Raw genomic sequence first — 22,981 nt, 5'->3', positions numbered from 1 at the left:
ACGTTAGAACAGGCTTTTACCCGCAGCACGCCGTGTAATAAATACAAAGAAAACGGCGGCCGTTACAACTTATGTCTAAAAATGTATAGTTTCACGCATTAGTTAAAACAGTCGACTCCAGGTAAAGGACGCGCAGCTGGAAACACTTCACGCAAGTCAAGCTGCCTGAGATTCACAGAATTTACAGAAAATGTTAAATTTTTGTGATTTATATCGTTATCAGGACAATAGAATTCTTATATCGGGATATGAGATTTTGGTCATATCGCACAGCCCTAGCGTTCAGTGAGGTGTTGAGATAGCACAATGAAAAATGGGATTGTGTTGAGTGTATGCGTGAATGTAAGGGAGAAAGGAAGAACAATGAAGCAGGAAAAGGAACAAGGAAGCTAAAATAATTTCCCCCAGGGATCAATAAAGTAATCTGATTCTGATTCTGAAAAAAAAAAAAACAGTTGGAGGAGCAGTAATGCAAGATCTGTATGTTTGCCCAAACCCCTTTATATGATTCCTCTTCCGTTGCTGCCATAGAGACATTACTGCACCATCAGACTGTCTCATTGAAGCCTCTCCTGTCTTTGTGATTGACAGCTCCCTCCCACTGCCAGTGGGCAACACAGTGGGAGACAGGCCTTCCATTAGTCTTCTGTTAGGAGAGTTATGATTCATTCATATATTCAGACTTTGATTCATATCCATGCTTGTGTAGGCACTTTTTATATTTAGTGTTTTGTTCAGTTGTGGTCGATAACACACATTTATCAACATTGGGATTTTAACTAATGATTTTTCATCATATTGATTATTATTGTGCTAATTGTTTCACTAAACCAGATATAATGTCAGTCTTATGTATGTATGTGAAAAAATGCTTTATTCCCTTCACTGAATATGACACATGCATTGATGTCCATTGCACTTGGTGAAGCCTAAAAGCATGCACACAGTCACTGCCTGTGTTCTAGCTCATGCCTTTAATAGTTTCCAGGAGCTGTCACTAAAGCTGAGCCAAAGCAAATGGAGACTGAAATGAAGTACTTAGTTTCCCCTGAGCCCTTAGGCTAGCTATCTAGCTAGTTTGGAACCACACTCCCACTAAAAGGAGATCTTCGTTAGAAGAACTCGTGCTTTATTTTGTCTGTTGGCCTTCATGTTTTATTCCTTTTGCTCTTTTAAATCCTTTCCTCTTTTTTCCCCTTGACTCGTTTGTTGTTTTTAAGCCAACCTTTTTATGCTAACCTTTGTTCTTCTTGTTCACACTCACTTCATCTCCCCCTCTGTCCCTTTCCTTTTTGTACTCGAGTAGTCCTCCTCTTTCACCTTCTACATTTTAGTTTCTGATCATGAGGGAAAGTGTTTATCACAAGTTCCTGGATTGATTTTTTTGTATGCAGTGATGCTTGTAGATGGAAATGTTTTTGGGTTTTTTTACGTTCTCTGAGTGCACTTTGGCCCTGACTTACAAATGGCTCATAACGAAGGTACTACAAGTTAATGTGTGCTTTTGAACATGCTTGAAATCCCCTGAAATTAAAAAAAAAGTAACAGTAATATTGCATTACCATTTAAGTTCATTTAAAGTTTAAAAATGAACAAAACAAACAATTTACAGTGTGGGGCCAAGATGTTTCTGAATAACTCTTGATGTCCAAAGTCTGCAATGCAGATCATACCAGTTATAATGTGTAGAAGTATTCCTTAATTGTGCTCTTCTTTTTTTCTTTTTTACTCATCATTCTTTCCCCTTCTTGTTGAACAGCTGAGAGAAGCTAGCAACAGAAGAAAGAGAACCATTTGATGGAAGAAAAGAAAAAGAAAAAACAAGAAGAAAAGACCAAGAAGGAAATTGCTCAGAAAAAGGTGAATATAAAACCCTTATTAAGGCTTTGCAGACATGTGAGTGCTAATCAAGTGATGCTGACTTGTCCACCATTTTTGGACATGTGACAATCATTGTGATGGTCAAGTTAATAACCGGCAAGTCAGACAGGCCTTTGGACCAGTCAGTGACCCCCTGTCACTAGGGAAATGTGTATTCCCCAACCTCTTGGTAAAAACCTCCTTGTGGTTGCTAGCATATTGCTGCAGTCTTGTTTTGAGTGGAAGTGGCAGCCTTGTAGCCTGACCAGCTACTCTCTGAGCTGTGCTGAAACCGTAAAAGTGTGATGCACAATGGAAATGGACAGTTTGCCCTCACAATAAAAGTTGCACACTTTGAAACATGTTGGCTGCAACACCGAATTACAGCTTTTACTGTGAGGATGAACCCTCTCCATTTCTGGTATATAAAGTACTTCCACTTCTAGCTGGCAAATATTTGCAGATGGACATGAAAAACTCTAGGCAACCGTGGCCATCTGTGAGCAACCAAAGTACCATCTTAGTTATGACTGATTTCACCAAGCAACAGCCCAAACATCCAGCAACCTAACAAACAGTGATTGTATCATGTCCGATATGTCTCGCACAGTGTGCGCATGACGTCACGTGAGAAACCTCAGTGCTATCCATTACACAGACTTTTCTGTTATTAAAATAGATAGGATACTAGCCTTCACTTAAGTTGCCCCTGTGCATGGAGTGGTTTTATTGTAAGTGCTTAATGGTTGATTTGTTGAAATGTAGGCAGCAAATTTCCATTAAAGGACCAAATGACTACTTCTGTTCACTGATGTCTTGAAACGATAGGCTCACTTTATTCGGTAGCACTAGTCGTTTGATTTATTTGTGAACATCATACTTAAACTATTCATTTCCTAAATCAGTTTTTCTTCTCCTCTGCAGGCTGCTGATCAGAAACCCAAAGGTGAGTGTCATGAGCAGACAAACTACACCCTCTCATATACTTCATTTTCTAACACTACATTCCAGCCGCTGATGTACATTAATCAGCTCTGATTAATACATAAAGGCACACACATTATTTATGCATTATACACACGTAGCATTTAGCATTCTTGTACACAGATGGACACACACATTTTGCACATGCATGCACAATTGTGCTGTTTGACTCGGCACACACACATGCAGACGCTCATTAGAGCAAATACAGGGGCGTTTTAATGCAGAGTGACGCTCAGTATGCCAGGAGCACCAGGCAGTGAGGCGTGAGGGGACCCAGACAGCTCACTGAGTGTGCTGTAGGTAAAGCGATGGGGGGGATGGGCTATAGAAAGAAGGGAGAGGATGAGTGGGATAAAAGAAGCAAATGGTGTTCAGCTGAAATGCAAAACTAAAGGAACAGTGTCCTCATATTCCCTCTGCAATATCTTAAGATGTTAAAATAGTTTCTCAGCGTTCTTGTTCCTGTAACAAGTTTGTAATTTGGATTGTTTGAGTAAGACATGTATAACGATCTGTACAGCCAATAGATTTGCATGCTTTTGTTTTATAAATAGATTTCTAAATAGAGTTCTACTTTAATGCAGTAGCTTACATCCACATGCATACCGGTATAAAATGAAATATGGAAGCGTTGTGTCCCAGCTGTCTGCATTAAAAGGAATGAACAATTGTTAGTTAAGAACATCTAAAATGCTCCATTGCCTCCGTAATTTGCGATCTGCTTTCAAACCTGAATTTTCATACATCATGGACGAGGATAATTATCAAGCACACCCTCCCGCTTTGTTGTCACTTAGCAACACAGTGAGGTTATTCCTGTGTTGACACTTAAAAAAATGCTGTTAATGCTAAATACCTAAACTAAAGGTTTCTGTTAATGCATGGTAGTGTTGGATTGAAGATGGCAGAAGATTTCATCCTGTCTGGGGTTTTTTTCTTAGTGTGTCTCTTAGCACCTGCACTTTGCCAGTTTGAGCAGCAGTTTGGCCATCTGGGTGAAACTGTGAGGCTTTAACAAAGGTCACCACAGCTTGCCTTGGACTCTGACCTGCCTATTTAATTACCCTCCCTGTGTTTCACTGCACTGTCTGTGAGTTTGACCTATTAACCAAGTTTCAAAGCTGCCTACAAAGCTGAATGCATCCAATTTCAATAAGCATTTAATGCCACTGTTCTTCTGCTTCAGTGAGAGATTAAAATATCTGACTCCTCTAGGGCTACAATTCAATTCAACATTTGTATGACTTCTGCTTGCATAGTACTCAGATGGGGGCTTGTCACAAATATTAACAAAGAACATCAGGAGTGAAGAGGCACATTTTATAGTGGGTTTTCTTTTTTGTCCACAGGACATATTCACTGAGATCTTTTTCAGAAACAGTTTGTACTAATATACGTTACTTTCACACATGTATGCTGGCATTTACAACAGAAAATGTATGTTTTGGTCACTGATGACGCATTAAAGGCAAGCAGGACTGCTGCACGTTTATTTGTTTTCTCAAACTTTACCAATGATCCGCATAATGCATTAGACAAGGAGCATGGAAAAGATTATGTTGTTAGGCTGTAGCCGTCCACCTAACCACAGGATGTGGCCAACAATACGTGTCACATGCTGTTTTGTGTTGTGAAAGCCTGCATTGTTTCTTTGTGCATCTTCCAATTGTCTTCAGAGATCTTGTATTTAAATATGAGGCAATACCTTTTGACCAGTAATGTGTTTTGGCCCTGCAAATCTGCAGCTGTTGCTATTTTTATTTTTATTTTTTTAAAAACCAAACCCTCCAATTTAGTGCACTGAAAGTAATTAGATGCATTATATACATGAGCAGAAATGTGCTATAGCCACCGGTGCTGCTCAGTTCAGGAGCCCTTTTTACTAACTTGCTTTAAAATGTAGGCACTATATATAAAGCACATCCTGCTACACTGATGTTTCCATTGTTAGATTTGAAAGCCAGTGTGCCAAATAAATGTCTAAATAATGAAAAGCATAGCACAGTCTTCATATTTTCTTGCTGCGCTGTATGAACTGTGTATGTTGGATGTGTGATGCAGCAATTGAAATGCCAAGAAGGGAAGGGGGGGGGAAACTCTTTTTAGGAGAGAAACCCATGGATTAGGGCACAGTTACGAAGGGAAAAAAGGGAGCGAGAGAGAAGAAATAGGAAGTGTAACGAGCTGTTTTGGTTCCACATAAAAGCAAAAATGAAGAAAGGAAAAGAGGAAGGGAAGTAATGAAGCAGCGAGCAGCAGACAAGTGCCAAAAATGACCGTCAAGAGTCAATGACGACACTAATATAGCAGAGGACTAATGACATGGAGATTTATTTTATGGTGTGTTTAATGAGAGATAGAGAGGGAAAAGGACATGGGATGAGAAACTGATTGCGTTTATGTAGTGGGTAGTCATGCAAACAGACAGATAAAGAAAGTAGGTGAAAGAAGACTAATCGAGAAATCAGGACTTCTGTGAGTTTGCTTATAACCTCCCATCTGCAATAGCTTTTAAAAGGAACGTGGCATCGACTAGAATGAGATGGGTTTTCATGCATGACACTAAATAATAGAGGTGTAAGTGTGTGTGTGTCTGCTCGCGTGTGTGCACGCAAGACCGGGGAAATCGGTATGCGGTAGTGATTTGTGTCTTTCCATCCATATCAGTGCATTCTGTCTTCCTTATACACTTTCAGAAATTCATAGTCACATACACACTACCACTCCCCACCCTCTCTGCCTTTTGCTGCTTTCCTCTCTGCAGGCCTCCCTGGTCCCAGGCATTTCAATTTGTTTGCGGTAATCGATCTCGGCCTGGCGCGTTCATATGTATGAAAATGAGATAAAGCTTCGGCGCACTGGAATTAACTTCTCTGCCCCCTATTAGGCATGGAGCTTCACAGAATGCAAGGTTCCAGGAGGCAGTGTCCCATTGCCCCAACCCACCCCCACTCCCTCCTACACACACACACACACACACGCACATACAGGCTGGACCTCTGCCTATACAGAGCCTTTCCATCCTCCCCCCTCTTGGTCCCCCAGTACCTCGGAGACGCTGATTATTCACCCCCAGCACAAACGCACCTTCATCACAATCTTTGCTCCTGCTGCAATCACAATCAGTCGATTTGATTGCTACACATATCTACTAACCTTGACAAAAGCATGTGCACATACACAGAGACACAGGGTACGTAGTGAGTTTGATACCCACAGCCATCAAAACGTGCTCATTGCAGCGACTTGGAGCCTTTCAATATGTTTTCAGTGAAGGAAGCTTACATTGTTTAACTGCAAAACTGCCAAGATAATAATGTCCTTGCCAAGATTGCTCTTAGCATGCACAAACACATGTGCGGACATACAAATATGATTGAATTTGTAAGAAAACATGGCCCAAACAGGAAGTTAGACAAACGGAACTCAAAAATACAAAACAAAAAAAAATTAGAAAACTACATTTAGAAACAAAAAGCCACAAGTAACACCACGCTGTGTCTCTTACATTCCTACTCTCCGATAATCAGAAAATCTGCAGTCTCTGTTTCTCCTGCTTGTGTGCTTTTCCCTGATGAAAGGTTGGAAATTTAATGTGCTGTCTGTCAGTACCTCGTTCCTCACTCTCCTCTTTGACCATGCTGTTACTTCCGCCTGTTTCATTACCCTCTACGTGTCCCAGCGACCGCATCCGAGGAGAAACATATTTACACGGTGTCACCATGGTGGTAACAGCATTATGTTTTCAAAGTGGCAACACACACACATAAACACAAGTGTGTCCTTTTAATACCGCATTGGATTCATTCGCAATTTCACATGCTATTAATTGCGTCAACACAGCTCAAATGGAATTTCATGAATTGCAATCTAATTAGAGGCTAATTTACTTTAACATTTGGGCTGCTTTTTTTCCGCTGTTAAACACATTTCTAAACACTGAATGAATTAATAGTGAATAGCTTGTGAATTACGTCCTGTGGATTTATGACTGCCAAGCATAATTGTTTTTCCTTTACCCCCTGTGTGCTCACCCCACATGAATGTCAAGTGTTAGGGGAAAGTGAGGGATGTAGGAATGGACCAAGGGAAGCGATAAAGGAAAACAAGGGGGACGCTCAGACTTAAACAATGCTCTCCTCCCTCCGTATTCATGTTGTATGATCACTCACAAGCTGCTGACAAGAGAGCCTCACATACCTCCCCCATCACCTTGTTCTCCCCCACCGGAGAGCTGCTTTATGTCAAATACCAGGCAGATTAATAGGATGTAGCGAGAAGGATATGAATGGCACTTAAGCCTGTTTTTGAAGCGTGAGGTCTATGCCAATTTGTTTGTTTAATGTTGTAAAACTGTCTGGTCTCCCCCTCATATGGCAGCTTGCTCCCCCAAAAAGGTGATCTTGTCCATATGGCAATTTATACTTGTAGCTGACTTACAGTTCAAGTTCAATGATGTCCATAATCACCGTGACCCAAAGGTTTGGGAAGCCCAGTTTTAAGTCGGACTTAAAACTGACCTTCAGCAGCCAATACTTCATCCAAAGACTTTATGGGTGCCTCCCATGTATGCAGAATTAATAATTAAGGGTTCTGTACTTGATTGTTTAGATAGTTGGGCATAGACGTCTATGGGGATTGACTTGTTTTTCACCCATGTAAGTGGTCTTTTGTATAAAATGTAAGGCAATAATGTCTGGGACCTGTAGTCATAAAATACCTATGTATGAAAACATTCTTTTGTAGACCCCCAATGAGTTCTGCTCAGATTGCTAAACTGATACTCAAATTGAGCTCCCTTGACTCTAATAACACTAACATTATAACTGGGGCAGACTTTGTTCCTCATTTATGTATCAGCCTTTAAAAGTTTACAAACCTTGAATCACACTATGGAGCTATCAGAGCCAGAGGGATTCACAGCCGATCGTTGCACTCAGGCACTGACCTCGGAGAGAGGTGTAGTGCGATCTCGTTAAGGCTTTTTACCTCGTTTGAAGTTGGCTGGTATTAGGGTTAAAAAGCAAAAAGGGGTTCTTGAGGCCACTCTGTCATAATACTAACAAGCAGGTGAGACACGGCTGAGATGAACCTGGCACAGCCAGAATATGGCGGCACTAATTATGGAGAGAGTGTAGAAGAGGCGTGGTGGGAGAAGGGGTCACAACAGGCACATAGAGGTGCATTAGGCAACTGTCAGTCTCTATAGTAGTGGTCCTTTTATAGGATGGGTGAGGGGTGAGAATTTTCTCTCTCTCTCTGTGGGTTTTTTTTTTTCTTTTCTTATACAGACAGATGGGGCTCTCTATAGACACACCCACTTGACCATTTGAGTGCAAAATCGGACACACGCACATGCATTTGCCTGTAAGTGAGGAGTCATCTCATCGAAACAGCCAAACCTCATTTCTTTGTAGAACCAACGTCTCTTTGCAGAACATTGCCGTCTGCTTTATACTCACAATGCTTGTTGATTATATTTAGACATTTATTACACTTGCTATAGAAAGTAACAAATTACAGCAAATGGCGTCTCCAGGTAAACAAGAATATTGTGCCAATTGTGAGAATTGTAGATGAAATGTACAGAGCAGTGTAATGAAAGGAGTCCTGATCAGATTTCTGGGGAGGGACTTGACTCTGATGTGGTGATTGTGGTGTTAGTGCCTCTGCTTACATATTGCCTGCAAATTTAGTCTGTGTTCCACTACTTTTGCTAGGGTATAGACATGCTTTCTTTCTTTGCCTTGTTTACATATGCAAAGAGGAAACACTGCAGCACACACAGTCGAACACAGTTTGTAAAAAGTTATTGTGTGTAATGCACTTTGTAACCTTCCAGGGGTTTTCTTTATCTTTTCTGCTTCATGGATGTTGTTACATTGAGAAATTTGGCACCGTGTAGGGCATAGAAGCCTGTGCGTTGCGTCTGTCCCTCCCCCCTCTATAAACATGGCTGCATAATAAAGTGGCTCAGCAGACAATAGAAGAGATGTGTGAACCTGCACTGCCTGGCACTAAGCTCAAGGAGCAAATCAGTTCTTTATAATAGCAGATACCCTCTTTTTGTGCTTCATTCGTGGATTTTCAGTTCTATATGTGATTTTTGTTATATACTTCAGTTTGCTACTGAAGTTTTTTGTTGTTTTTTTTAATGTTTTTTTTGCAGACTATTCTTAAGCCACTGATCCTTTTGATTGTGTAATTAACCATTTAGTGAAAAGAATGGCTTTAATTAAAACTTTGGTGCGAGGTTGCAGAGAGTCCTTGAGCTGGAGGGTTTAATGGAATTTGCAGGGCACTTGATACAGATGCTTACTTAATTGGCTCTCATTTTCAGGTTCAGTTAGAGGCACTAAGGGCCAGACCACCACATCATAAAAGCCTAAATTTGGTTTTCACAGCACTAGTTGAAGTTTCAGATAGTTTTGTATTTACAATTGCTAGTAAAACAGTTATTTCCAATAGTCCATTTGTCTTTCCTTGCAGTTTTAAAAATTAGTTTCTTATTGAGATATTGTCAAAAAGTTGTAGTTTGATTTTAAATGCCCAGTAAATATGTCTTCAGATTCTTTTAAATCCTGCTTGTGAGTGAATATTTATAAAATGTTTTCTTTTGCTTTTGTTTTTTTTAATCTGAGTTAGAATCTCTAAGAAAAGATACTGGACCTTTTAGAAGAGCTTAATAAACAGTGAATTCCTGTTTATGCAAAGCTGAATTAAAATGTATTATGAATTTATTCAGTAAATTTCATTGCCATTCCCAGTGAACCAGCATATGCTTCACTTTCCTCTTTTAACCTTTTATACTTATACACTTATCCAAGGGACCCCCTCCACCTTCCACACACACACACCTCTTATTTTATTTTTTTCTCCTTGGCTCTCTTTTTCTGTAAACCCCCCCCCCCACACACCTCTTCAAAAGCACTTAACCATCCATCATGGATTAGGAATCTCTCTGAGCAAAATAAAAGACGTGTCTCATTAAATGTATTTATGTTTGTGCAGGGTAGAGGGGAACAGTGTCTGTACTATTTTTCTCACCTCTTACGCACTCAGACAGCCATTTCTGCCGTCTCATTTTTGTCTGTCTACACACACACACACACACACACACACGCACATTACTTCCCTCTCAGGAGAGCATTAATTCTCATTCTCAATTCTGATGTACTTATTAAATACAGATTACACTGAGGGTGGTTACACATTATCCAGTTTGGAAGTGTTATAGAAGAGATGTTTTTTAAGCTTCCCTGCAAGGAAGTTTTGACAGCATGATTTACAAAAAAAAAAAAAAAAGTTTAATAGTTATTGTATATGTGTGAAAGACATTTATTGTCTTAAAGTACCCTTGTTACTACCACAACAAACAGATTGTGTTGTGTGTGTGTTGTGTGTGTGTGTGTGTTGCTAATCAGACAAAAAAAAAAGATTTTCCTTTTTGTAACAGAAATGTGGAGAACTGGAAGCAAAAGATGTATAGTAGAAACTTTGGGCTGGAGTTTGAAAAAGACCAAAGAGAGAAGAAAGAAGGTATAAAGGCAGGTTGAATGAAAGGTTGAGATTCGGAGTGGAAGGATAAGGAAGTGGAAACAAGAACATGGCAAGGAAAAAAGACAGAAACAAGGCATGGGTGAAAAGAGACAGAAAGGCTAGAGATGAGGGATCAAGATGGATAAAGGCCCTGAGGGAGAATAACATAGTGAGCAGTGAAAGACAAGGAGGCATGGAAAAAAGGAATGGCAAGAGAGTGAGTGAGCACTGGGGCTACGAAGTAACCTGCTGGTGGGAAGATGAGGGGAGAAACGGGTGGAAACAGTGGGTAGAACAGAAAGGGAAGGGGGCAGGGCGGCGTGTATTCACCATACCGGTGTACGATTGGCTGAGACAATGTCAGGCGGGCAGCGCTGAATTAAATCAGATGTGCGTCACCAGCTGCAGTTCCAAGCCAACAGCCAACCACATACTGCTGGAAGGGGGAAGGTTCTTCTTATCCCTGTCTCTCTCACAGGCTCCCTCTTTCTCTCTTTCTAAAAACTCAATTGAATTGGATGAAAACAACTATGAAAGTGTCTTTTTGCCTGTATGTGTCAAATACTATGCAAAATATAAAATTCTTACCTTAAATGTGCGTTTGTATGCCTGTGGAATAACACTCTTTGTGTATGGGAAGTGGATGTTTTTTTAATTTATTTTTTTAAAGATCATTATGTTTTGATTTCAAATAAAAATAATACAAATACTTAAAATACTCTCTACAGGAAAAAACATATATTAGTGAGTGGTTGTAATTTGTATTTCTTTCTGATACAGATCAATGCAAATTCCCCTGCTGTTAGTGTGTTTCAGCAGGTAGGCACCCTGAGAGGGCCTCTGTTTTCAGCTGTGCTTTTGGACAAGCTTTTGGCAGCCACAGCGAATACCTCTGCACTCTGATTTATTTTAACCTCCTATGCGGTAATGTTGGCTGGTGTGTGCATGTCACTGTGTGGTTAATTACTACCACTGCAGTATAGGCCTGCTGTAGGAGTAGTTTAGACTCTCATACCAGAGAGACTGAACCCCTAAATATAGCTGCAAGCAACTATGGTCAGAGTGCAATAACCTTCCAGTGTTTGGTGATCTCAGTGGGCAGTTTGACCCCATCTTATCTGAGTGACCTTATAGTACCATCTCACCCCACTGGAGCTCTTCCCTCTCAGACTCTCAGAGTAAAATTTGAAATTGAATCTAATTTAATTTTAAATTGAAGTTGAACATATTCAACCAATTTACACGTGTAGTATTTTGGCAAACAGGATCTTGAATCTTTTTATCACTATAGAAAATGTTTATTAATTACCAATGCAAAAACATGATTGTCAACACACCCAATAAGGTGAGCGTATTGCATTATATTTTATTATAGGTTTATTTGTGTATTTAAATTTATAATGTTTAAATATTGAAAATGTAGGTCTTAAGTGGTTCTCTGCAAATATATTATTTGCTAAGTGACATGTAACTGAGTAATAAAAGCAGTCGCCTCTGTGGATGACCTCCATTTTCACCTTGTTAGACTGCACCTGCAAACTGGTAAGCCTTATTCTGCTCTGCCACCAAAGTGAGCTTTGGTTGGAGCACTGGCCTTCTAGTTCACAGCAAATCTCAGTAGCAGAACAACTACTAGAGTCTGTCCAACCAAGGGACGAGACCCTCTTTGGGCAAAGAGCTGAGTGATATTGGGGAATTCCCCAGCAGTGCCCTGACTAGAGAGAATGCAAAGGTAGGGAAGGACACAGCACATTTTTTAGTTTTAAAGGGACATGCCAGGGTGTTGTCCGTTAGTAAATCAATCACATGGGTTTGTTCTTTGACGAATATAAAAATATAACATTAGTTGCCAAGTATAGATCTCAGATAATGAGTTGCGGCCACAGCTCTGGCCTAATGTAACTAATGAGCAATTTTCTTTTTGTTTTATTTCCTCCTGTTAAATTCTAAATTTTGGAGGTACACCGGATAGTTAAAAGAAAATGTTTGGATGCAAATATTATTGTAAAGTTTTTCTTAGCTTGGTCGCAATATAAGAAGATGAGATCACTCAATTATTTTTAAGTAGATAGGCATTTGCAGCCAGTAATGATAAGAATAAGAAATTCATAACTAATTTAATTAACTAAGTAATAAAGAAAGAGAATGTAAGTAAATACAGATAATAGGATATTTGCAGCTTGGACTAATTAATTTCTATTCCATTTATTTTTCATTCGAACAAACTGGCCATCCTACCTCTACAAATACAAGAACTGTCTTTCTGTCCCTCTCCCACTCCCTTGAGTCAAGGCAGTCTCAGCTGTTGTGTAGAATGGTTGTGTCTATCCAGGGACTATAGAAAATAACATCATCAACTATTCATCATGTATTTTCCCTTGGACCAAAAAACTGTAATTCACAGCAGCTATTGAGTTACAAGCTATTGATGTCAGTATGAAAGCAAATATTTCTGTGCAGCAGGAAATTGTGAGGTAGAGTACTTATACATGCTACAGCCACAGACTCACACCCACAAGCTGCTCAGTTCCCATGACGATAAAGAAGTGTGTAATCTTACAGCACCCTGTAGAGAAAACTTTAGCAAAGCCAATCTGTTTGGTTGCTGACTATCCAAGTCCTACTAATAATAACACCTTTCAGGCTAACACTCGATTAGATGGCTGGCTGGTCAGTGTAACCACAGGGAAAGGTTCAGACTGAGGCCAAACCAGCAGGGAAGGGAAACGTGTGTAAGTGTGCGTGTCTGTGCTGGGAAAGGAAGAGCTAGAGAGGCGAGTTTAATTAGGAGAAAAGGAGGTATCTCGTCGTGTTTGTGTGTTGGTGTTCTTTCAGCAGAAAAAAATCTGACCTTTTCATAGATTGCATCTGGGTCAGTAACATATGCTCAACAACAGGCTACATGAGGCAGTTAACTTCAGGTGATAGTTCACAGGAGAAGTGCAGAGAAAAGGTTAGATTGCTCACTACCTGGATAGTACCATAAATAAAATGAAATACACTGAATTTACAGAAACTGCATGAACATCTATTTTTAGTAAACTGTCTTTAAAGCTTTTTTCATCAGACTTCAAGTGTCATTAATTGTAGTTAAGACCATTAAATATGCTAAGATATAATTTGATAAGATGACAAGTTTAATGTGCTGGCATGCTGTGGGCTATACATATGGCTCTGTTAAAAAGGTTGACAGCTCTCTTATAAAAAAAGAATAGCTCTATATTTTCAGCCTTTTTCAGTGTTGGTGCTGCCCAGACAAATAAATATCTTCTGCTCTGTGTAGTATTAATAGTGACTTAACCCCGACATTAATACCTTGCTACCTGCATCTGTCTTTCTGTGTGTGAATGCTTGTGTGCCCATGTATTGTATCTGTCCAGTGCCAGAGCCTGCTCCCACTAAGCCCAGTCCCGGCCCATCCCACCACCCCGCCAGCCCCACGCTGCCCCTCTCCTCCTCCTCCTCTTCTTCTGGCAATGGCAAGCGCGCCTCCTGCAGTAGCCAGCTCCTGACTCAGACTCCCCCTCAGCAACAGTGCCAGTTGTCCTCTGCCAGTGCTCGCTACCCACCCAGAGAGGTGCCCCCGCGCTTCCGTCAGCAGGAGCACAAGCAGCTACTGAAGAGAGGCCAGCCACTGCCAGCAGGAGCCCTCAGCACTCTCACTCTCTCCTCCTCTTGCTCCTCTTCCTCCTCTTCACCCTCAGCATCTTACTCTTCTTCTACGAGTACCAGCAGCACTACCACAAACTCTACCACGTCCACTGCGAGCAAACACCACCAAGGTTTGTGTCAGTCCAGTAAAAAACATTGCGGCCAAATGGCTTTCTCATATAAATATATATATATTTTTTAGTGGTTGCTTTAGGGTGATGTTGTGACTTTTGTCCTTGTTAGATGTGCATTTTAGTGAGTTTAAATAATACAATACATATAAATGATATACAAAAACCCTCCTAAAGCATTCAGGAACCATTATCCATCTTGGGATGGATTATGAGAGAGAGATGTTTGCATTTGTAGATGTAACTTCATTTCAAACTTTGCATCCTTTTTTCTTCTTAGAGATGCATAAGAAAAGCAGTACTGGCAATACAGTAAAAACAGTGATTATAATTGCACTTTCTCTGTCAGCAAATGTAATGACAAGACTCGCCACCTGAAATTTTGTGGGTAGACTGACCATATTAAAACGGGCCTCGGACTTTTTTAGTTGATTGCTGCTTTTTTCCCCATTTCCCTTTGTGGCTATTCTGAAGTAATGAGGTTCTGGTACTTGGATGCATGTTTTCAAAGCATGTCTGTGTTTTCTACGTGTATTAGTGTGAATAATGATACTTATAACAGTGACAATTATGTCTTTTTTTTTTTTTTTTTTGTAATCAAAGGCCATCTCGGATATTTTAGTGTTTGAAGAACTTGGTTAAGTGGTTTTAGCCTTGTGCACTGTTTTTAAAATCACCAGCGGTAGGCTTTTAACGAACTCTTTGTTGGCCCTGAAGTTCACTAATGTTGAACCTGCCTTGAGGGGCTCATTATACAGTGTTTTGTGTGTATTTGTAAGCAAGTCATGTGTTCTTAAATCATGGCCATTTATATCAATATTACAACTATATTTCTCTGGTTTTGGACATGAGCATTTTTCATACAGTCACTTTTTATTTTTCTTCTATTTATTAAAGGAATCTTAACCATCTGTTTAATGTACACAGATGCAAAAGTGAGGGTACTTCTCATCCTCCAACGTAACAAGCCGTAGCTTTGAAGACACAGATGTGAGGCTACCTCTGTAGAACACCACACATTGTTTGAGCAGGATCTAGCACGAGCATCTGCTTGCATCTTTGTTGAGCTTCTTCTCCTGTCTCTTTTTTTTCCACTCTAGCTTTTGATCATGCTGCTCTGTGCTGCTTTTCATTATTGTCTCTAAATTTGCTGTGCGAACACGGATTACTCAGTAAACAAATCTGCAGCTGCTGCGGTGTATGGTTAGCTAGCCAGGAGGCTACAGTCCTCAGCATTACAGTCAGCTGGTCTTTCTATGCTCTGCTGCTGCTGCTGCTGTTGTTGTTGTAGTCAAGTCTGTGCCACCAGTCACAGCATCAAACAAAGGCTTTAAGCCTATGCAGCCACCCAGTGCCAGAAATTGTGCTTTTCAGTCTATTTAGTCAATTTACTATGTTTGGATGTTATTTTTCACTATGTAGCCATTTGATGTTGTTTCACAAATAGTGTTATTCGTTTTTTTTAACTTATTTTTTAATGTATTGTTTTTAAAAATATAATAATAGAGCTAATTAATTAAAAAAAAAAAAGAAAATAAGAAGATCAAAAAATAATTCTAATATTATGACATCATATAAAAACACAGAGTCTATATAAAATGGATTCATTTTAATATTGTCTAAAGAATTTTCAGAAAATTCACAGGAAGTAAATTCAAGGCAACTGCATCACTGTATTTTTTTAAATTCAGTAAATATATTAAATTGGTGGCAAAAATTCAACAGATTCAATCTGTTGGCACAAATTTCTTTTTTATTACATTGGTAATAATGTTTTTTTCTCTATGCACAGCTATTTACTGCAGTGTTTCTTTGGCTGTGGGCCAAGAAAAAATTTAGCTGCAGGCGTAACTCTCTTAAGAGAAACATTAAGTCAGAACCTTCAGATTTGAAAGCATATGTTTCTTCTTTGAGCTCTGGACACGTTAGGATGCCCTGGCTGAGTGTGTTACGTTGTAATGCTGTATTATTGTCCTAGTCCAGCACTTGTTGTCCTAATTGGCCTTTACCTACCTCTGGTTTCCCTTGGAGTCTCTCTGTACAACAGCCTGTGACAGAAGTAGCCATTGGCTGGGTTTTCACCTCCTTTTCCACTCATGTCCTTGTCCTGAGGGCATCCAGTCCACAACATGTTCTTTCCTGTCTGCACAGCCAATAGCCTGAAGCCAGTAACCAGTTGTTGCAGTGCGTCTGCGATACATAACTTAGGGATTGGACACTGAAGTTAAGTCTACAATGCAGAGCAATTATTTAAGTCTGTGGCTTCTTTCATTTCAAACATGACTTTTGCTGCAGAAAATCTGAAAAACTTCTCACCTAAAAATGTAAACCCAGCAAATGTATGTTTGCTGGATTTACAAGTTAATACTGGACTGTGATAGATTTAATGAAGTTTTTCCTGATCATAAATACATCTTCTTTTTTTTTTTTTAAGTCAAAATGCTTATATCTCAAAGACAATGTCTGCAAATATAGAGGTAAAGTTTCATTTCATTTTGCAAGTTACAGATGAACTTTGTTCTGAGGACAGTGTTTCTATTTTGTTTTCGAGGACAGTGTTTCTGACCTCTGGTGAGGTTACTGAGGCCCTAAGGGTGGCAGTGATGTGATGGTTCACTTTTGTAGTTGCACACATGCAAACACTAACACATGTATATAGATATAATGAATGTGCAGCAGAGAGAGTACTCTAGTCTGACCTAGTTGTGTCCCCTCAGATATGCGTCTCCCTTGCAATCTGCCTCACACTTTAAAGAGGAGTGTACTCACACTGTAGTTTTAGTTAGTAGAAGTACACTGTAAAGATGTTAAATTTATTTCTTTGACACATTTTTGATCACTCCACATTTGGCTTGGAAAGTCAAATTTAATTATTGTAGAATCTATATGAATTCTGTGTAAATCTGTAACGCTTGAGATTCCAACAGGCTATCCAAGCACCCCATCCCCAGTGTCTAAAATGCAGTCTGCTCTTGACACACCACCCTCCCACACAACGTCTTTTCTCAACCCATTCAATTGTCCCACCAGACAGAGACCCCCTGTCCCATTTCCATCCCCCTGTCACACCCACCATTCCCATCTCTCCAGCTGACTGGGGACCATTTAAGTAGTCCGGAGCATCCAGCAGCCAGACAGACTCCCCAGTAGCAGGTGCTGGAATGGGGTCTCTTAAGACTGTGGGAACTGTAGCCCAACAGCTGTTTGCCGGTCACCCAGACAGCACGCGTAGCCAGAAGGCACTCTGCTGGGTGCGGTTTAAAACACTTGGCCCTTTCATAATGCTTCCTTTGATTTTTAGGTAAATTAGCTTAGATTTTGAATACATCTTAAGTAAACTGTTTGGTGTTGCTTTATTTAAAAAACAAAACACGTTTAGAACACTTGCGCATTTTTACATTCTTTAGATATAATCTTATAAAAATGTTGTTTACCTCTTCTGACATCATCAAAAAAATAAATCTCAGTTATTTCTACGTTTTTTTTTTTAAATCAAATGAAAAGATCACTTGGCCCCAAAGAAGCCACGGAGGTATAGATTGGTCCATATGCTCAAGCTGTGACACACACATAGGCACACACAAGTGAGAGAACCCCCTAGTGGCTTCATTAATGCAGCCTCTCTCAGGGAAACCAGAGAAGTCACTATGGTCTCGCTCTTCTATTTTCTCTCTTCTCTCAGCAGAGGTAAACAGACATGAATGATGAGCTTTTTAAACCCCACGGAGACCGTCCCCTCTGTTTTTCTTTTTCTCTATGCTTCCGGAAAAACATGTGCATGCCGTCCTCTATGTGAGTGGGCGTAAAGTTCTCCTCAAAGAGAGATGGAGAGGGTCAGTATGGTGACAAAAGACTAGTAAAGGTTCCCTCCTCCTTTGATTCTGGGTTTATGTCATCCCATAATTTTAACCGAGAAGCCGAGCTGCCTCTGTTGCTCACACTCAAGCTAAAAGAATCACTTTGTCGCTACAGTTATTCTCATTCTGTTCATGCTTTCTCTTTCGCTGTCTCCCTTTCTTTTCCCTCACCACTGTATGTGCCGACCTCTCCCCACCCCCACAGACTGTCTTCCATCTCTCTCTACCGCACTCTTCTTCTTTCTTTCTGTCACCCAGCCCTTTATTTCATTCAAATGGGGAAGAAAGGCATTTAATTCTTGGCTTATTGCCCATTTCCATGATGGCAGCTAGTGTCATTAGCAGGAATTCACCTCTTGCTTATTTGTGCTTCAACTCCGGCTGGTATCACACAGCTCCACTGCAGTGTTGATGCTGCTTGTCCGTGTTTTGTAGTAAGCACTGTCGGTGTACCTACATTAGGATGTTTTTATTATTAAACTGATGTCCACCATTTCTGTAGTTCAGTGCAGGTGAGAATAAGCTAGACTCCACATACACGCATACAAAAAGGCTGTCTTTCTGTCCGTTTGAAACGTGAAGAGCTACAGAGATGCTACTTTTTTTTCCTTTCCGTTTTTGACCCTTTTCATTCACAAGGCATAATCATAGGCTGCCCTCCTAATTGCAACCAGAATGAAAGCAACACATTACTGACATATGATTGCAAATGGTAGATGGAAATAATTCTCCCCTTGCCTTTGTTTTTCATATTCAGCTTGCTTTCATGCCCTTCCCGCAAATCAATGATTTGCCAAGAATCAGCAGTACCTTTTTCTGGAATGCTTGGAAAGGGAGTTGAAAGGGGAACAATGGAGGCACATTAAGGTGAAAAGAAAGGAAGGCTGTTTTGCATTAGTCCACTCGTACATGTTGGCAAAGATGCACCAACATTAAAACCTTTACAGTGTAATGCAACCCTGTAATCCTGTTGTAAACACTCCTTTTGTGGAGCTAATAATGGTCCGGTTTTGTTGAGGTAGATGTCCACATGTGCTGCCTCTGCAAAAGGATTTTTTTTTTTTTTTTTTTGCTTCACCGACTAACCTGTTGCAGATGTACTAAGATGATGTCTGCTGTTTCTTATTCTTGCGTGGATCTGTGTAAGCACTCTTAAGACTAAGGCTGCTATACTTCTCCTCAGGTATTTTTCCATTCTCTCACTCTCTGACCTCCTTTCTTTTATCATGTGCATGAGAGTCACCTTTTCTTTCATATTTTTTTATGTGTGTGGTTTGGGGGGGCTTGTTCAAAATTAGCTTTGTACATTTCCTCTGTGACAAAGGTGTTGAGTGTGATAAAGGAGGACTGCTTTGCAGAGTTTACATTAGTCAAGTAATCTTTTATTTTCAAATTGTGCGAATGAAGGAGGAAGATATGCTGGGTGGTAAGGAACTGACTGAACAAAATAGTTTTACTTTGACTGCCCTCCCCTGAGCTTCTCTGATAGGGTCCACAGAGTGATAAAGTAGTGCTCCTATTTGCTTGGAAATCAACCACGTACAGTTGGACAAAGAGAAAACAGTAAATCAGTGGGCTTTTCTGATCAGGATTTGTTTTCCTACTGACTAGTAGTAAAAAGTTGTTTTGAACAATTTAATATAAGGCCAATTACTTTTGCAGTCTAGATCAGTTTAAACTAGGAGTGCACAATAAACTTTCCTAAGGGGCCAGAAGAGAAACTGAGTATGTTGTGGAGGGCTGCATCAGTAAGCTAAACTCAGTTCTGCTCAGTAGCTCTGGGTTTTGAAAAGTCCTATACAAATAAAGTTGTTATTATTATTAATGTTATGTTTTTATAAGCTGGTGTAGCTCTCACTACCAGTTTCTGAGTTTTGACCCCAAACTTTTTTCTTATATCAAGTAGGGCTGGGCGATATGGCCTAAAATCCATATCACTGTATAATTTGAAGCATGTGCGGTAATATGATATATATCGCGATATATTCCTTTCTTCTGTATTAAGTATTTTACACACTATAGGGACATTTAAAATCCTTTAATTTTCTCAAAAATCGACAGTGTGCCTTATGTACGAATTCTGGTTGTGCTTACTGACCTCAAACTGATTTTATGTGGTTCACGCCACTCAAAAATCTGTCAAAAATGTTTTAGTACGACTTTGGTAAGCTATGAAAGCGCACAGCTTGATGGATTGTCGGAGCATTATGGCTGCCGTAGTCAGGAGCCTTGCGGAGTAATCTGGTTCCTAAACTCCGTCTGGTTCAGGTCCCAAAGTCACACGATCACTACGGCATCACTGAGAGTTAAAACTGTCTAAATTATTTCATCTTTAATAAAATGATCAGCGTTTCTGCTTTACCAAGTGTAACAATTAAGTTTAACATCTCGGCATCCATGAAAATCGAATTTATTACATTTAACGGAGTTAGAAGTTAGCAGGAAGTTAGCGGCAGTTAGCTCGCTAGTTTCGCTAGTTACCTAAATATGATATAGCATGTTCTGACTGAGAGATTTCTGAAAAAAATTAAAACGTACTGCTCTGCTACTAATTCCAACATTAATGAAGACAGAAAACTAAACAGCAGTGATGTTTGTAGGGTTACTGGAGTTGGGCTAGCTGGTATATAATGATGTGCTACGTGATCGCTAGCAAAACAGCTATGTTAGCATAACAGCTACATTAGCATAACATTAGCACAGTGAAGTTGAAGGATGGCCGCTAACTTTTTTTTCACTCAATAAAAGTTAACGTGAGGGTTTCTGGTGGTTAGGGACCAATGCAATTGCATGGCAGGATGCTGTAAACGGACCAAACTTCAGTCAGGAGAACAACTGAGATAATCCATCCACAATACGAGGTTAGTCATTAATATACTGCAACAACATGGGAATAGAGCAGTTGTTAGGGAATTCAGCATGAATTGATTGATAACATTGATTCATTCAGCAATGAATCAATGTTACGGAAGCGCAGTTTTTGGCTTTCCCCTATATTCCAAAAGTGCTTTGTCTCTGCTATTACTGTCGCCCAGCATAATTTGCAGATGATGTTGTTTGCAGCCACTGCAATGCTGTCGACCAAAATAGGTGCAGCTTGATGACACCATCAACATGCGCTACCGTTGGCCAAATTTCTATCATTTCTACCGTATACCGTTCACACCGCCCACCCCTAATACCAAGCTGTTGTCAGAAGTCAGAAAATCCATGGCAAGTGTAATTTAAAAACTTTCTGATGATAGGCACACATGGCTTTTTTTCCAGCATCTTTTAAATGAACGTAAAAAGAAAAGTACACTTACAGCAAATATGGGGATTACTTTTGTTGTGATGTTTCATTAGTTATTTCTGTTTTCAGCTGATTGCAAACTGACTGTAGATTAATGTTGGTGTGCATGTGTGTGTCATCAGTCTGATGACCCTGAACGATAAGGCTGCCTGGGAAGTGGAGATAAGTGAAAATGTAATTCACAGCCTCTGTGGCACGTTCAAAGTATCTAAAAGTCATACATCTGCCAGAATATGTGTCTTTGTCTTCACACCTCAAATAAATGGACTTTTCCTTCTATATCTTGTGCTGTGTAACGTCTTGTTAGGATGGCAACAATTTGATAGGATCTTCTTTCCTGTCTTAAGGTTCTATCTTAAGCTATACAGTTTTACTTTAGAAACACATTACATTTAGTGTGGACTTTAGAAAAAACAAACTCCGATGTCTAGTTTTCATGTACAAATGTTTATTATTATCAATTATTAATAAGGTTAGTTGGTCTGCGCAATGGTGATATTCGTAGCTCCTACTTCTCATTAGCTTTTCTGCCATTTGCCTGAAGCTACCCTATTGGTTAGAGTGTTTGGATGCTGGATCAATAGCCTCTCTGCTCTCACCCACTAACATTAATAAGATTATTGATTAGCTGCCTCCCACAGATTGATTACCCCTTTGCAGCATCAACCCAGTCTATTATTAGTTCACCATTTGATGGTGGCTGCTTTTGTGCCTAACGAATCTGCTTGTGCGTGATTCCATCTTGATCAGAGTTGTAAAAAGCTGCGATTTGGTAGCTTGGTGAGGGATTTGTAGATCATAGATCATAAGTAGAAGGACAAAATCTATGGACAATCCCTCATTTTCAGTTTTGTCATACAGATAATTCCTAGATATACAGAATCGCATGTGCAGTATTATGTATATGCAGGTAGTGAGAAGCAAATAGACACACACTTATTCACACAAGCTTGGAGGAACTGTTATGTGGTTTCTTATTGCAGTGCAGTTGAAGGAGGAGTAGGCCCAGTAAAGCGTAAGGAGTGATGGATGAGACTCTGTCCTGGTTTCATTCCAATAAATGAACGGCGTTCCACTTGGGCTTCCCTTCACAGTCCCAGCCAGTGAAGCCACGATGGAGACGGATGGGTCTCTCGCTGCCGGGTGTTGGAGGAGTGCAGAAGGGAGAGAGGGACAGGGTGAAGAAAGTGGTGGGGGGAAAAATGGAGGAGGGAGACATGAGTATAATAGGACATAGGTGAGAGATGGGATAATAATAAATAAATGACTTTAGAGAGTGAAAAGGGAGTAAATCAGTAACCTCTGTTTAAGAAATGGAAGTTAAGTAAAAACTGGGGAGAAAAAGAGAAGGAAAGAACGATGTAAAAAGAAAGCAAAGGCTCCATCTCAGTGTTTCTGTTTGGCTGACTGCACCAGAGCAAGGATATATGGATATCCTGAAGCTGATATGACAAGAAGCACGCTTGGCTGTGCATTCTGATTATGTTTTAAATCCTGAAACATGCAAGCCTGACCATCTCATCCTGCCAAGTCTGATAGCTAGCGTTAACTAACCAAGAAGATAAAATTGGTTCAGGAAGCTAACTGTAGCCTGGTTGTGAACTTGCATTACATGATTCTCCTTACTCTAAACTTATGAATTTCTTTTCTTTCTCCCCTCCTCC

General features: G+C 40.0%; 1 protein-coding gene across 1 annotated transcript in view; it reads left to right on the top strand.

Annotated features, from left to right (window-relative positions):
- The window catches only part of tnrc6c2 (trinucleotide repeat containing adaptor 6C2), a 47,982-nt gene that overhangs the window by 9,215 nt on the left and 15,786 nt on the right, over nucleotides 1–22,981 (top strand). Inside the window, exons 2-4 of the mRNA XM_005748976.2 lie at nucleotides 1,760–1,860; nucleotides 2,785–2,806; nucleotides 13,767–14,168. Of these exons, the coding sequence (XP_005749033.1) occupies nucleotides 1,798–1,860; nucleotides 2,785–2,806; nucleotides 13,767–14,168 (487 nt within the window). The 5' untranslated portion in view covers nucleotides 1,760–1,797. The remainder of the gene's footprint in view (nucleotides 1–1,759; nucleotides 1,861–2,784; nucleotides 2,807–13,766; nucleotides 14,169–22,981) is intronic.

This window comes from Pundamilia nyererei, unplaced genomic scaffold, assembly GCF_000239375.1.
Source record: "Pundamilia nyererei isolate P.nyererei 1_Seehausen unplaced genomic scaffold, PunNye1.0 scaffold00234, whole genome shotgun sequence".
In the NCBI taxonomy this organism is placed as follows: Eukaryota; Metazoa; Chordata; class Actinopteri; order Cichliformes; family Cichlidae; genus Pundamilia; species Pundamilia nyererei.
The sequence above is the reverse complement of the archived record's forward strand: the minus strand, read 5'-3'. Positions and strand labels throughout refer to the sequence as shown.